Source organism: Staurois parvus, unplaced genomic scaffold (genome assembly GCF_062004578.1).
Source record: "Staurois parvus isolate SC_StPar_1 unplaced genomic scaffold, SC_StPar_1.0 ptg000114l, whole genome shotgun sequence".
NCBI classification, from domain to species: Eukaryota; Metazoa; Chordata; class Amphibia; order Anura; family Ranidae; genus Staurois; species Staurois parvus.
This window is the reverse complement of record NW_028317910.1, coordinates 5,393,367-5,408,913: the sequence shown is the minus strand read 5'-3', so window position 1 is coordinate 5,408,913 and position 15,547 is coordinate 5,393,367. Positions and strand designations below refer to the sequence as shown.

Genomic DNA, 15,547 nt, shown 5'->3' with positions numbered 1-15,547 from the left:
AAGCTGTTAATTCCATATTTTTTGTTATTGTAATAAATATATACTGTAGATCTGTAGATTAGCAAACTAAAGGGAGCTCTCAGTGGCTCAGTACAAATACCCTGTCCTTACAACTAACTGTTGAATCATCAGCTATGGGGTATTGTTTTCAATAAAAAAAATCTCACTTCTAAACATGCATTGTGAGAAGGAATAGTAAAACACAACCACTGTGTTGATAGCATTCGTTTTCTTTTTTCAGACTTTTTTTCCTTTTATTTTTACTTTATGATGCTGCCAGTAACACACTTCCTGTCTTAAGCTTTGTACACATAACGAGAATATTGGATGAGTGATCCTCCATTTTTTGTTTTGCATGCTAGTCTCATATCGAAAACAAATAGGTTACTAGAGTTATGAAAATTCTCAAAAGACAGAATACAACACCCATGATGATGTAATGTATTGTATTGTGTTGGTCACTCGATATTTACAGATGAATACTGTACTGATTAAACAAAAAATGTTCGTTCTGTTATCTTAGTAGAAAAAAATGATCGTGCTTGTCCCTTTGGATAATTGCAAATGAACTGACATGAATCGCTCTCAAAAACTGTGTACTAACGATCAGATTATCGTAGGATTGCTCCTTTTTTGGCTAATTTTCTCATCATGTGTACTAGGCATTAGGGTAATGCTCAATCACTATACAATTTACATCTCTTGATCTCCGTGATGTCTGCATGTGTGCAGTAGAACCCCAGCCTATTTGGAAGACTATGGGGTTTTACTTTTCAAGCTGGAAGTGGAAGCCAAGGTGGCAAGATGAGGCTAAATTTGGCGCAAGAACTAGGTAGGTATGCAGCTGAGAAGGGGGCAGTAGATTGGATGTGTTCAGTTTTTGGATGAGGGGAGGAAAATGGGCAGGGAAGCTTCTTCTAAACTTAGTTTGAAAGTCTCCTTTCTGTTTAATGCACTGAACATACAGTATGTGTTATGGTGAACTGTTTTTTATTCTGAAAGGCACCCCAGTGTGCATATACTTCATCATAAAATGCACCTACACTTTGGTGTAACACATATGCATGTGCTGTTCTGCACTCTCCAAAAAATTGTAAGTACACCTATTTGTGTGTCAAGGATCATTATGTACAAAGTGAATGGGATGCCTTGAGGCACATTGTGTCAGGGCAGCCCATCCACTTTGTACATAATGAACCTTAAAAAGTGTGTTAACACACTCATAGTTGGAACAATCAGGCCTAGTTGGCCGCCATGACTGTACTAACCAGGGGCGGACTGACCATTTGGAAACTCGGGCACTGCCCGAGGGCCCGGGGTCAGTAGGGGGCCCCATGAGATGCCCCTGGTACCTTTTTCATAGGCTTTTTTCAGTTTGGGCCAGGACACAGGGGCCCCATGATCCCCTATTGCCTGGGGGCCCCATGAGTTGTCAGTCCGCCCCTGGTACTAACACTTTCCCCTTCCCTTTCTCCTCTTTTTGCAGTTACTTACAAATTGCAGACCTTGGTACCGCTGCAGGGGGTAACCTTCTACCAGGTAACTAGGCCTATAGACACAGCTGGGCAGGACACTGTGCAGCTGTTGCAGAGGCAGAAGTGGGACTAGAATATACAAAGAGACATAGATAGAGGCAATATCACTGATATTCTTAACATTAAAAAAAACACCATCATCGCCTTGATTTTTATGCTAAATGTTTAAAAAATTTACAGTATATTATATTACAAGTTAAAGCAGAACTAAAGGCAATTTTTTTAAACTTTTGGATAGCGTATAGGAAGGTTAGCCATCTGTGTCCCCATTGGGTAGATTTGCCTTCATTTCCTGTTGCATAGCCAAAACAGGAAGTGAGAATAAACCCTACAAAGTGAGGGAATCCTTAATTGTCACCAGAATCAGGTGTTCCCATTGGAAGATGCCCCCTCTATTCCTGTGCTGGTGACAACCCAGATTTTGGGATTTTATTTCATTCTTTTTTACCCTCAGTGACAATGGTAAACAGTACAAATAGAGAGGGTGAATCTCACTAATCAGGACACAGACAGCAATAAAAAACTGGCAGGTATACTAATCCCTCTCCGCTCTATACAAATCTAAAAAGACAGGTTTTCCCTTAAGTTATACTCCATAAGCAAAACATTCATGGGCGAGCTGCAAATGCCAAACCACTAGTGACTGATAATAATGCTCAGAAGAGAAGAGAGCGGTGCAACACCCGTAAATCTTGGACAATCAATGTAAGACTGTAATATGGTCCGATGAAGCATGCATCACATTGTTCCCAACCACTGGACTTGTTTACTTTTGGCGAACTCTGTCCCAAGCTTATGGCCAGGACTGTCTTGTGCCAACGGTAAAACCTGGTAAAGGAGATATCATGGTTTGGGCAGCCATATCTTGATATTCTGCAGGCCCCATCATCGCCTTGAAAGGTAGCGTCACTGCCAGCGACTATGTACAAACTTTGGCCAACCATGTGCACCCCATTGCTTCCTGAAGACAGAGCCATTTACCAAGATACTAATGCTCCAATTCACACAGCTGGTGTTGTCAAATTGTGGTTTGATGAGCATGCAGATGAAGTCATGCACCTTCCCTGGGCACCGCAGTCACCAGACCTCAATATCATAGAGCCACTATGGTCAATTTTGAAAAACAAGGTTTGGGCTCATTTTCCACCTCTAGAATCTCTGTGAGAACTGGACTTATTTTGCATGAAGAGTGGTATCAGATTTGATTTTCCACCATTCAAAACTTATATTTGTCAATTACCAGCAGAATTCAGGCCATCTTGGATGTCAAAGGCGGTTCGACACCATATTAGGTAACAATTTCATTCTTCTACCTGGTGTTTCCATAATTTTGCCCAACCCCTGTATATGTACTGCATCTTAACACTGCTTTTAGCTGCCTGCCTAGAATTTAGTCTACTTTCAGCCAACACAGTATAAGCCTAAATACTAAAATACTTAATACTAATACTTATTACTAGTCCCTCACTCTTAGATTGTAAGCTCCAAGGAGCAGGGCCCTCCTAACCCTCTTGTATTGAACTGTATCGTTGCTGTATTGTCTCCCGTTATATTGTAAAGCGCTGAGCAAACTGTATATAAATCCTGTATAATAATAATAATAATAATAATAATCATCTTATTCCTTTTTCTGGCAGCCCTGAGCCTTTGGAAAACGTCCTAACATAGTCACCTTTGTAGAATGTGTCTCTTGGGTCAGGTTTCAGCATATCCGCTGGGTGGTTGTCAGAACTCTGGCTGTGGTGACTGGCTTTGCTCAGTGGGGTCTGGGATGTGTCCCCCAGGGGAAGGTTAGATTCATCTGTGGACAGAAGGTCAGAGGGGTAAAATAAGTCTGCATTTAAGAAGATAATGGTAAAAAATACTGAGAAAGATTTCATTAGCAAAAAGATAGATAGGCTAGATATAGTTGGCCATGAATGGAAGGATTGGGTCTTGACAGGGTTGAAAGGGGCGATAATGAGGTATTAACACCTGCTCCCCCCCTCCCTCTCCTACTTATTTCAGTTTTCTGGACAGAGTGCATGATTAAAGATAATATCTGGGTTAATAAAAGCTTTTGGTGTATACAACATGGAATTATATCCTTTGTGGCTTTTAAGGAATGTATTTAAATTAACGTTTTTGTGACCAAACTGCAGCTTGAACGCCATTGGACCCTGGCACTGGGTACATATCTCCCACCTCCTGTTTCTGGGGGAAACATTTAGCTTTCTAGGGCCAACCTAACACTAACCTGCTGAAATATTTAGATTACATACAATATATGTGTATCCAATCTACCTATATTCATATAGCCCAAGAATTGTAATTGCTGGATTGCTCAATTGAGTGATTCTCTGCAGATCAGACAGATCTATACCAAAGTAAGGAGGAAAAAAGGGTGAAATTGCCTTATCTCCTAAACTGGCTACACTGGATGGCTGTCCTCCTTCATCTCACCTCCTACACCTCATTATACCTCCTAAAATACTCTGCACTGCTGAAGGACTCTGTTCCTTCCTCTTTTTGACTCTCCTCTTCTGAAATACTCTGCACTGCTGAAGGACTCGGTTCCTTCCTCTATCTAAGTCTCCTCTCCTGAAATACATACCATACACATGACATATGGCACTTACTTGAGAAAAGGGACAGGAATTTTGATTCTATCAGTGTAAAGTGAGATCCAGGAACTGCTTGACGCCACTGTGAGAGATGAAGAAGAGGAATAAGAGACAAATATAGTACTTCTTAAGGACAAATGGAAAATAATTTTTTGCAGTTGCACAGATTTACGTCAAGTCCTATTTCATATCCTAGTAGGGTCAGTGAGCAGCAAAAAAAAGTCAGGAACCCCTCAAAAAGGGCACAGCAGGTGTGCAAACCCTGGAAACCAGTTCAGGGATGGTGTGAGCCCCTCATAATGGGCACAGCAGGTATGAAAACCCAGTGCAGTAATGGTGAGAACCCCTCATAATGGACACAGCCAGTGTGCAGACCCAAGAACTCAGTGCAAGGATGTTGTCAACCCTGACATAATAGCATAGCATGAGAGCAGATAAAGGAACTCATAAAGGAGTGCAGGGGTGGTGAGAACCCCCCATAATGGACACATCATGGGGGAAAAGCTGTGAACTGAGAATACAGATATAATTGTATGATATTGTATAATGCATTAAAATTTGGACAAATGGGGTGTTGGTTACAAACCTAGTAAGTTCCAATTTTTAGTCCTGCTCAAACTTTTTGTATTTTGTCATGTACTGAACTTCACCACGCAGAATATCACAAAGGCGCCATATAGCCCTCTTACCGCTAGCTCCACATGGTCCGTGCCAGAGTCGTCTTGCTTGTGTAAAAGTTCAAAGTAATACCGCTTAGAAGATGACAGCCTGTAAAAGAGACGCAATATGTAAATTAACATGAGCTTTTTAAAATGGTAGCACCATTTCCTAATTTAAGGTAACTAGGTGTACTGATATGAATTAGCATCTATCCTCCACCCTGAAATATTCATCCTTAAAGTTCCCTCTCCAGGTACATATGGTCCCCTTGGCATCTAAAGAACGGGACACAGAAAGGACACGTCCTAGCATCCAGAATTTACAGTAAATCTTTGGATTCCCTGATCTAAAGAACGTTGTTGCCAACTGAATATAATTAAAAACATATACAATATTATGTCAAAGTGCTATAAATAAAATATACGAATATGAAGGACTCCAGGAAGACTTTGCTGCTTTCACAATGGTCACATTTCCCCACAGTAGATTATGTATATGGTGATATTTCCTCGCAGTAGTTTGTGTCTCTGCCCCTCCCACAATGGTGAGATTTCCCCGTAGTAGTTTGTGTCTCTGCGACTCCCACAATGGTGAGATTTCCCCGCAGTAGTTTCCGTCTCTGCCCCTCCCACAATGGTGAGATTCCCCATAGTAGTTTGTGTCTCTGCCCCTCCCACAATGGTGAGATTTCCTGCAGTAGTTTGTGTCTCTGCCCCTCCCACAATGGTGAGATTTCCTGCAGTAGTTTGTGTCTCTGCCCCTCCCACAATGGTGAGATTTCCTGCAGTAGTTTGTGTCTCTGCCCCTCCCACAATGGTGAGATTTCCTGCAGTAGTTTGTGTCTCTGCCCCTCTCACAATGGTGAGATTCCCCTGCAGTAGTTTGTGTCTCTGCCCCTCCCACAATGGTGAGATTCCCCTGCAGTAGTTTGTGTCTCTGCCCCTCCCACTATGGTGAGATTTCCTTGCAGTAGTTTGTGTCTCTGCCCCTCCCACTATGGTGAGATTCCCCTGCAGTAGTTTGTGTCCCTGCCCCTCCCACAATGGTGAGATTCCCCTGCAGTAGTTTGTGTCTCTGCCCCTCCCACAATGGTGAGATTTCCTGCAGTAGTTTGTGTCTCTGCCCCTCCCACAATGGTGAGATTCCCCTGCAGTAGTTTGTGTCTCTGCCCCTCCCACAATGGTGAGATCCCCTGCAGTAGTTTGTGTCTCTGCCCACCCACAATGGTGAGATTTCCTGCAGTAGTTTGTGTCTCTGCCCCTCCCACAATGGTGAGATTTCCTTGCAACAGTTTGTGTCTCTGCCCCTCTCACTATGGTGAGATTTCCTTGCAGTAGTTTGTGTCTCTGCCCCCCCACAATGGTAAGATTTCCTTGCAGTAGTTTGTGTCTCTGCCCCTCCCACTATGGCTAGATTTCCTTGCAGTAGTTTGTGTCTCTGCCCCTCCCACAATGGTGAGATTCCCCTGCAGTAGTTTGTGTCTCTGCCCCTCCCACAATGGTGAGATTCCCCTGCAGTAGTTTGTGTCTCTGCCCCTCCCACAATGGTGAGATTTCCTGCAGTAGTTTGTGTCTCTGCCCCTCCCACAATGGTGAGATTTCCTTGCAGTAGTTTGTGTCTCTGCCCCTCCCACTATGGTGAGATTCCCCTGCAGTAGTTTGTGTCCCTGCCCCTCCCACAATGGTGAGATTCCCCTGCAGTAGTTTGTGTCTCTGCCCACCCACAATGGTGAGATTTCCTGCAGTAGTTTGTGTCTCTGCCCCTCCCACAATGGTGAGATTTCCTTGCAGTAGTTTGTGTCTCTGCCCCTCCCACAATGGTGAGATTTCCTTACAATAGTTTGTGTCTCTGCCCCTCCCACTATGGTGAGATTTCCTTGCAGTAGTTTGTGTCTCTGCCCCTCCCACTATGGCTAGATTTCCTTGCAGTAGTTTGTGTCTCTGCCCCTCCCACTATGGCTAGATTTCCTTGCAGTAGTTTGTGTCTCTGCCCCTCCCACAATGGTGAGATTTCCTTGCAATAGTTTGTGTCTCTGCCCCTCCCACTATGGCTAGATTTCCTTACAGTAGTTTGTGTCTCTGCCCCTCCCACAATGGTGAGATTCTCCTGCAGTAGTTTGTGTCTCTGCCCCTCCCACAATGGTGAGATTCCCCTGCAGTAGTTTGTGTCTCTGCCCCTCCCACAATGGTGAGATTCCCCTGCAGTAGTTTGTGTCTCTGCCCCTCCCACAATGGTGAGATGTTCCCCAGTAGTTTAAGGTCTGTCGGGATCCAGGACAGGGAATGATGCTTTGGGATTGTTCACATGTGCCGTTCACTACTAACATAGTGTAATGTCCCTATAACTATACAAAGACTAGGAGAGCATGAAGGGGACCCACTAAGTTCTTACCTGACAGGCCTGGAGACCTGATCTTGGAATTTTCCAAACTCTCCCGGAGCTGTCCACTGTCTTCCTGCCTGGAGAAAGAGTGCTTTCAGACAGAGTCAGGCGTAAAACAAGAGAATCCAGATTTTATTGCTCAAACAAACATTTAGAAATGCTGGTGACTGATCTTGCAGTAAGAATCAAGGTGACTTGTGTAGTTTTTATATATTTCATGCCACAGTACAAAGAACAAAATGTGAGCAGAGTCAGACAATGTAGCCAGGCACAGTCCTAAGGCTGCAGACAACAATACAAATAGGCTCCTGGTCTGTACAGAAAAGTCACTGTACTTTCTTATATTTAGCAACCTGTATATTATAAATGTGGCAGATCTGACATTTCTGTACTGTTTGAATGCAGCATGGTATAATCTGGAATTCTCCTCTAAGATAATAAAATGCTATCACCAAATTTGCTGTTCATGGCCCTTTAAGGCCATTCTTCCATACCGGGCCCACTCTGCACAGCAGCTGCAGGTTTTCCACCAAATGGTCCTCACTCAGCCAGAACTCTGAATTGTCATCTGAGGACACGGCAAATTGGAAGTTTCCTGCAACAAGGAACATGGAACGAGCATCATTCTGAGCAATATAAATAAGTGATGGGGCAAACAGCAGCTCTGAGCTTGCCGAGTCACATAAAATGACAAATCCTATACATTTTTTTCCCTGTTTCAGAATGTGTTTGTTGCCTTAGGGCAGTGGTCTCCAAATTGTGGCCTGGGGGCCAGATATGGCCCTTTGCCTGCCTTTATCCAGCCCTTGGGGCACTATTCCCCCCACTGACACCAATAATGTGGCACTATTCCCCCCACTGACACCAATAATGTGGCACTATTCTTCCCCTCACTGACACCAATGATGGGGCACTATTCCCCTCACTGACACCAATGATGGGGCACTATTCCCCTCACTGACACCAACGATGGGGCACTATTCCTCCCACTGACACCAACGATGGGGCACTATTCCTCCCACTGACACCAATGATGGGGCACTATTCCTCCCACTGACACCAACGATGGGGCACTATTCCTCCCACTGACACCAATGATGGGGCACTATTCCTCCCACTAACATCAATGATGGGGCACTATTCCTCCCACTGACATCAATGATGGGGCACTATACCTCCCACTGACATCAATGATGGGGTACTATTCCTCCCACTGACACCAACGATGGGGCACTATTCCTCCCACTGACACCAATGATGGGGCACTATTCCTCCCACTAACATCAATGATGGGGCACTATTCCTCCCACTGACATCAATGATGAGGAACTATTCCTCCCACTGATACCAATGATGTAACACTATTCCTCCCTCTGACATCAATGATGGGGCACTATTCCTCCCACTGACACCAATGATGGGGCACTATTCCTCCCACTGACACCAATGATGGGGCACTATTCCTCCCACTGACACCAATGATGGGGCACTATTCCTCCCACTGACACCAATGATGGGGCACTATTCCTCCCACTGACACCAATGGTGGGGCATTATTCCTCCCACTGACACCAAGGATGGGGCACTATTCCTCCCACTGACACCAAGGATGGGCACTATTCCTCCCACTGACACCAAGGATGGAACACTATTCCTCTCACTGACACCAATGATGAGGCATTGTTACCAAGGCCAGGACATTTTCTATTCCCACTGGCCATGGTCCAGCCCCTCTACAGTCTGAAGGATAATAAACTAGCCCTTTGTTTAGAAAGTTTGGAGACCCCTGCCTTAGAGGATTTCACTTCTTTCAGATCTCTCAATTATTGATAAACCACTGAATATTAACTGCAAAACTGAATAATTTATACAAACACAATATCCTTTATATCAAACAAAAACCTACATGAATACTTTAGTCCTTCGTGAAGCTGGAACATCTTTTAAATGGGTAACTCCACTTTTGTGGGTAACAATTACAGCAAATTAAAAAAAAATTGCATATACAATTGCTGCACAAACCATATTTTAAGTTAATGTTATTAAAAAGTACATTTCCTTTTCAGTCTGTAGCATCTGTTATTTTCTGTCAAATTCAATTCAATATGGCAGCCTGGAGGTGTTCTGTACACAGACAGCGTATGGAACTTCCCCAGAAATGTCATTTTGCTTGTATGATTAGCTCAAGTGATTTTCATCACTAAGATACAAGTCCGATTTTAGGCATCTTCTGCAACAAAAAATTCATTTTTGGCGACATACTCCCAAAGGGTTAATTACTTCTAAAGAGCTGCAGGCACTGTAATTTCCCTCATTAGAATGCTGCCATTCAGGAATCAGACATAGTGGAACATACAGCTTTTTCTTCAGAGCAAAAACAGGTAAAAAAAAAGATCCTTGTAATGCAGATAGATCACCCATAGAGGAATGCTTTTTTTTGCCACAGTAAAACTGGAGTTACTCTTTAGGTGTGCTAATTAGTGCATAAAGCTGAAGTGTAGCTAAAAATTATTTTTAGCCCCAACAGTTTTATTGACATAACTTATCTGTAATGATGGATGTCCTAAGCCATGCAAGCAGCTCGATCTTGTAGAAATCTTAACCCAAGGGATAACCCGTCCTCTTCCTGTCTCAGAACTTCCAGCTTGTGGGGGTTAATAGCTTCAGGTCTCCAGACTGAATTTAATAGAAAAAAGCTCCCGATGGGGACCCACCCCCTCCTCTTTTCACCCCCACTGAGAAAAGTTCTTTTGTTGCTTTCTGTACCTGTAACTTGATTTGTGAATGGGGTAGAGTCTGATGAGTCACAAGATTCTTGCCCCTAGCCCTCGAGACCTGAGGCTGTAAACCCCTTGCATGCCAGGAGCTCAGAGGCAGAAAGAGGAATAGTGCTCCATCATTGGTGTCAATGGGAGGAGTAGTATCCCATCATTGGTGTCAGTGAGAGGAATAGTGTCCCATCATTGGTGTCAGTGGGAGGAATAGTACCCCATCATTGCGTTTTATTACATTTTATTCTTTGGAGGTATATATTATATATATGCTATATCAGACGGATGAGTTGTAATCCCATACACAGTGTTAAAGGATAAGTTCACCTTTCAGAAAATTTTACATGTTACACCAATATTCAGAGTGTAACATGTAACATGTTATGAATGGACTGGCCAACAACTCCCCCCCCAATCCATGTTGTGACAGCTAGCGGGGGGTATCTTCTCCCCCCTTCTAGCTGTCACAATTTAAAAGATAAAGCAGCAGTGCGGGGCTCCGCCCACCCAGCCACATCACTCATTCACAGTATTCTGTGAATGAGAACACTACAAGTTCCGTCAGCCTTTGTGGCTGTTAATTTGTAGTTCTCAATGAACTACCACGGCGCTGTGAAGCTCTGTGGTAGTTCATGGAGTCTTCCTGTCTTTAAGTATCTGCTTGGTTGCATGAGATGTACAAGCACACAGATAAAGTGACAGGTCTGCAGGAGACCTACATGGCACCAGTGATCTGCTGATTGCTGGTGCAATGCTTCAGAGGCCCCAGAAATAAAAAATAATAAATGCATTTTTTTTACCTGCAAAAAAATATGCATTTATTATTTTTTGTTAAAAGGTGAATTTATCCTTTAATATATCTATTAGCCAGTCGAGATTCTTTCAAGAGAGAGTACCCAGGTCCTTGACCTTACCTTTCTGTGTTATGGACATACCCCACCCTGTGACTGGATAATAAAGGAGCAGCTGTTCACTGATGAGGTCAATCCTTTCTCCTCCTAACAAGCATGCTGACAACACTATGCCATGATAGATTGGCTTACAGTGCTGCTGTACAGCAGATAAAACGACAAATTGCCATTGTTGGCAGGTTATTGTCTTTACCGTCTATAGCAGGGTGCAGGTATCCAAACATGCGCAGCCCATAGTTGGTCCATTGCGGAGTAACAGCAAGCTTGTTGATTGTAGTACGAATCTGATGTAGCAAAAACAAAAACTTTGTATTAAAATGGACCTGTCATCAAATATATTTTGCATGTGGAGCATTAGTACTCTGCTAGTGTAACACTCTCGGGTGTTTATTACCTTTCATAAAGATCATAGTACTCTTCCAAGCAATGGCTTCATCTGCTTTTCTTTCCAGAAGGACAGTGCCATCTTTGTTCAGACATCATCTGGGGTCAGCATCTCCTTCGTGTACTAAAACACCAGTTCGCAATCATGTAAATCATGCTGCATGTAAAGGTTTTGGCTGGGTTCTCAAATTTCTTACTCAAATCAGCCCCTGCTGCATCCTCTCACTTTGTGACTTACTACAAAGTTACAATGTTGTAGTCTGATCACTAGGGGAGAGGAGACTTAGGAAATGCTACCTTCTGCCTGTAGAAGACTGATGACTTCATGTCCATAGCTGGCCTCTCCTCAGCTCGACTAGAGCTAACACTCAGCTACCATTGTGATACAATTCTGTGCACAAATGTTTAATGGCATGCTTTTGAATGACCTGCTAGACTGCACAGGTCTCCAGCTGTTGCCAAACTACAAGTCCCATGAGGCATTGCAAGATTGACAGTTACAAGCATGACTCCCAAAAGCAGAGGCATGATGGGACTTGTAGTGTTGCAACAGCTGGAGGGCTGCAAGTTTGACACCCCTGTGCTAGAGCATGATGCATGTCTTTCAACAAAAGCAGTAAAATCCCAGATCGATTTGTTCAATAGAGATAGCAGTGTGTCATTAATTCTTATCTTGGATTTGTTTGAACAGTACAGATTCTATTGGCACCTAAACAAACACCAGCTCACAATTTAGGTTGGTTTATAAATAATAAAATATTAATCATTAATAGTGAAGATGAATTTATAGCTGGTAAGCAAGCGCACATTGTCTCTCCTTTGTTCTAGAATGGTGGCCCACTCAGCACTGGGTGGAACAACAATGACCACATGTTCTGAATGGTTGTAGACAGTTACACTCTGCACTCAGTACAGATCTGTAGTTAATCCACGAGGTCCAGAGAAGGTTACTCACTGTGTAACTTCTCAGTGTCATAGAAAATAAAAAAAACTGCAGCAGATGCCTAACTGGACACTGGGGAAGTAAAACTATATGCAAAATCAGACATCAGAAATATGATGCAGCCTGTCACTGTTACCAACACTAGAGAATGTTCTATCCCTGAGTCCCCCGTATCATAGTTTTATTATCTGGTGATCCCCGTTTTTTACAGTTGTGATAGGATGACAACACTGTTCTGCAGTAGACAGGGAAGTCTTAGACTTGACATGTAGTTTTAAATGGACTTTTAGTAGTAGACAAACACATTAAAGGCCAGCTTCATCTAACACTTTTTTAGGTTGTTACAGCGGCAGTTTTTTTTTTTTTACATTTGGGATAGAAGGTTCAAGCAGACCTAAGGTCAGGATCAGGGGCGGACTGACCATTTAGAAACTCGGGCACTGCCCGAGGGCCTGGGGTCAGTAGGGGGCCCCATGAGATGCCCCTGGTACCTTTTGCATAGGCTTTTTTGAGTTTGGGCAAGGACACAGGGGCCCCATGATCCCCTATTGCCCAGGGGCCCCATGAGTTGTCAGTCTGCCCCTGGTCAGGATTACTCAGCTTTGCTCTGGTTTGAGGATTGCCAGGTCCATCGCATCTTCTTCGTGGCTTGTTCTAGGTGCTGGTTTTTGGCTTTTTTGATTGGCCAGCATGGGATGTTGTCACTGGCACCATGGCGGAAATGTAAATTAAGCATAAACTGATCTGCCATACTATTATGACCACTGACAGGTAAAGTGAATAGTATTGATTATCTTGTTACAATGGCACATTAAAGCGGAAGGGATATATTAGGCAGCAACTGAGCATGTTGGCTCTGAAGTTGACGTGTTGAAAGCAGCAAAAATGGGCAAGTGTAAGGATTTGTGCAAGGGTTAAATTGTAATGGCTAAATGACTGGGACAGAACATCTCCAAAACTGCAACTCTTGTCGGATGTTCTCAGTCTGCAGTGGTCAGGAAAAATAGTCGAGGGAAGGAAAACAGGGGAACCGGTAGCAGGGTCATGGGCAGCCAAGTCTCACTGATGCATATGTGGAGTTGAGGCTGGCCTGTGTAGTCTGATCCAATATTAAAGCTTCTGTAGCTCAAATTGCTGAAAAAGTTCATGCTGGTTCCAAGAGAAAGGTATCAGAACACACAGTGCATCCCAGTTTATGGGGCTGTGTAGCCACAGACTGGTCAAGGTGCCCATGCTGACCCATGTCCATAACCGAAAGCATCTACATGAGCATTAGAACTGGAACACAGAGCACTGAAAGAAGGTGTCTTCAAGGTGTTGACTTAGGCTCCAAATTCTCTGAATCTCAATCCAATTGCGCATATGTGGGATATGCTGGAAAAACAATTCCAATCCATGGAGATACCACATTGTAAATTACAGGAACTGCTACTGATGGCATGGTGCCAGATATCACAGTATACACAGGTTTAGTGGAGTCCATGCCTACACAGGTCAGAGCTGTTTTGGTGGAAAAAGGAGAATCTACTCAATATTAGGTGGGTGATCAAGTTATGGTGGGTGGTCATAATGTTATGGCTCATCAGTGAACATTCTCCAGAAGACTGTACTCAGGTAAGTTTATTTTATTGCAGAAGAGGAATTGAATTTATGTTCGTAAAAAAAGTTTTTTGATTTTAGTTCCACTTAAGCTAATATATTTCCCAGCCAAACGCCATCTGAAATCTGGCTATTATGGTTTTCAAACATGAAGTCCCTGTCAGAACTAAGAATGTGCGCCTGTGTACACTCCTATTTTTCACATCCCACTGTCAAGTGACCACTCCTTGTCACAATCAGTGTGGTTCCTGACCATGTGATCTCCACAACAAATACGAAATGATGTCAAACAAACCCTTAAGATGGGAATACACAATTAGAAAGATCTACCGATCGGTCATCCGACGACCGAGAGACGTTCGTTCATTGGTCGAAATCGTGGCCCACATTAACTAATCTAAAAAAATTGTTCATTGGGCAATACGTAGTGTTGACGGCTTCCGTACAAGTGGAAGTGATGCAGTGTGCGTGTGACCTTGTGGCCACGCCCTTCCGGCCAGAACGAGCGATCTACTTTTAACATTTGGATTTTTCGTTCGTGTTTACGAAGATTCCTTGGACATAAACATCCGAGTCATCTTCTGCTTCTGCTCATGCGTGATAGCGCTTGATAGATTTTTTCGTATGACCGTAATACCACCGCATAGAAAATCGGATGTCATATGAGAAACAACAACATTTTTCACTGTTGTTCAACCAGATTTTTTCGTTCACAATATGGTTATCGGTTAAAACATCCTGCTCATCAACGAAGAGAAAATCGTTCCATCAGTGTTTTTTTTCATACGATTTTCTTATGTATGGGGCATTAGTCTCATGCTGGCACAAACAGAGCCTGACCAGAAACCATCATATGTCAAAAGATAAAGGCTGCTTACTTAGGTTGCCACTTCATCCCTTTAAAACGGAACACATATTAATTACACAGGTTCTGAGGCTAATTTAATGCAGATAAGGCATTAGGTGAGTTTAGTCACCACCAGGGGCGGACTGACCATTTGGAAACTCGGGCACTGCCCGAGGGCCCGGGATCAGTAGGGGGCCCCATGAGATGCCCCTGGTACCTTTTTCATAGGCTTTTTTGAGTTTGGGCAAGGACACAGGGGCCCCATGATCCCCTATTTCCCGGGGGCCCCATGAGTTGTCAGTCCGCCCCTGGTCACCACCTTAATCCGCCACAGAACCTGTGTAGTTAATATGTGATCAGTTTTAAAGGAATGAGGTGGCAACCCTACTGCTTACATTCACTAGACAAAATCCTTACCAAAAAGGTAAAGAATCACACATCCATTTTTTCCTGTAGAGGGCTTTGTCCGTTGTTGCTCTCCATTTGCTTTACCATTTTACTTAGCACAGAAAGACGCTGTGACAGCTGAGGCTGACAGGCTTCAGTGGTTAAAAGGCAAATATGAAATTAATAGTACTCGTGAGCCAAAATGTGATACTCCCCTTGTGCAATAAATTAATTAACAAACTATTACATCAAATTATGGTGCATCAACACTTTACACAATACTCATTATCTGTGTGAAACATAAAATATATAAAAAATGTATATATATTCAAATACATATACAGGTGCCGCGTTCCATAATATAAATATAAAATCATATACAAGTGATCATATAAATAGTGATGTGAAAAACTTATGTGCTTCAAATCAGTGCAGTATTTAGTGCTTTTCAAATATATTACTACTTAAATACTCAAAAGTAAATTCATAAATAGTCCTCTTTGTGCTTTAATTCTTTTCAGTGAC

At 43.1% G+C, this 15,547-nt stretch overlaps 1 protein-coding gene across 1 annotated transcript in view; it reads right to left on the bottom strand.

Moving 5' to 3' along the window:
- B4GALNT3 (beta-1,4-N-acetyl-galactosaminyltransferase 3) overlaps positions 1–15,547 on the bottom strand; it is a 93,273-nt gene that overhangs the window by 15,142 nt on the left and 62,584 nt on the right. Inside the window, exons 5-11 of the mRNA XM_089671771.1 lie at positions 11,056–11,146; positions 7,675–7,775; positions 7,190–7,257; positions 4,828–4,906; positions 4,154–4,220; positions 3,208–3,336; positions 1,495–1,604 (exon numbers count right to left, since the gene is read on the bottom strand). Of these exons, the coding sequence (XP_089527897.1) occupies positions 1,495–1,604; positions 3,208–3,336; positions 4,154–4,220; positions 4,828–4,906; positions 7,190–7,257; positions 7,675–7,775; positions 11,056–11,146 (645 nt within the window). The remainder of the gene's footprint in view (positions 1–1,494; positions 1,605–3,207; positions 3,337–4,153; positions 4,221–4,827; positions 4,907–7,189; positions 7,258–7,674; positions 7,776–11,055; positions 11,147–15,547) is intronic.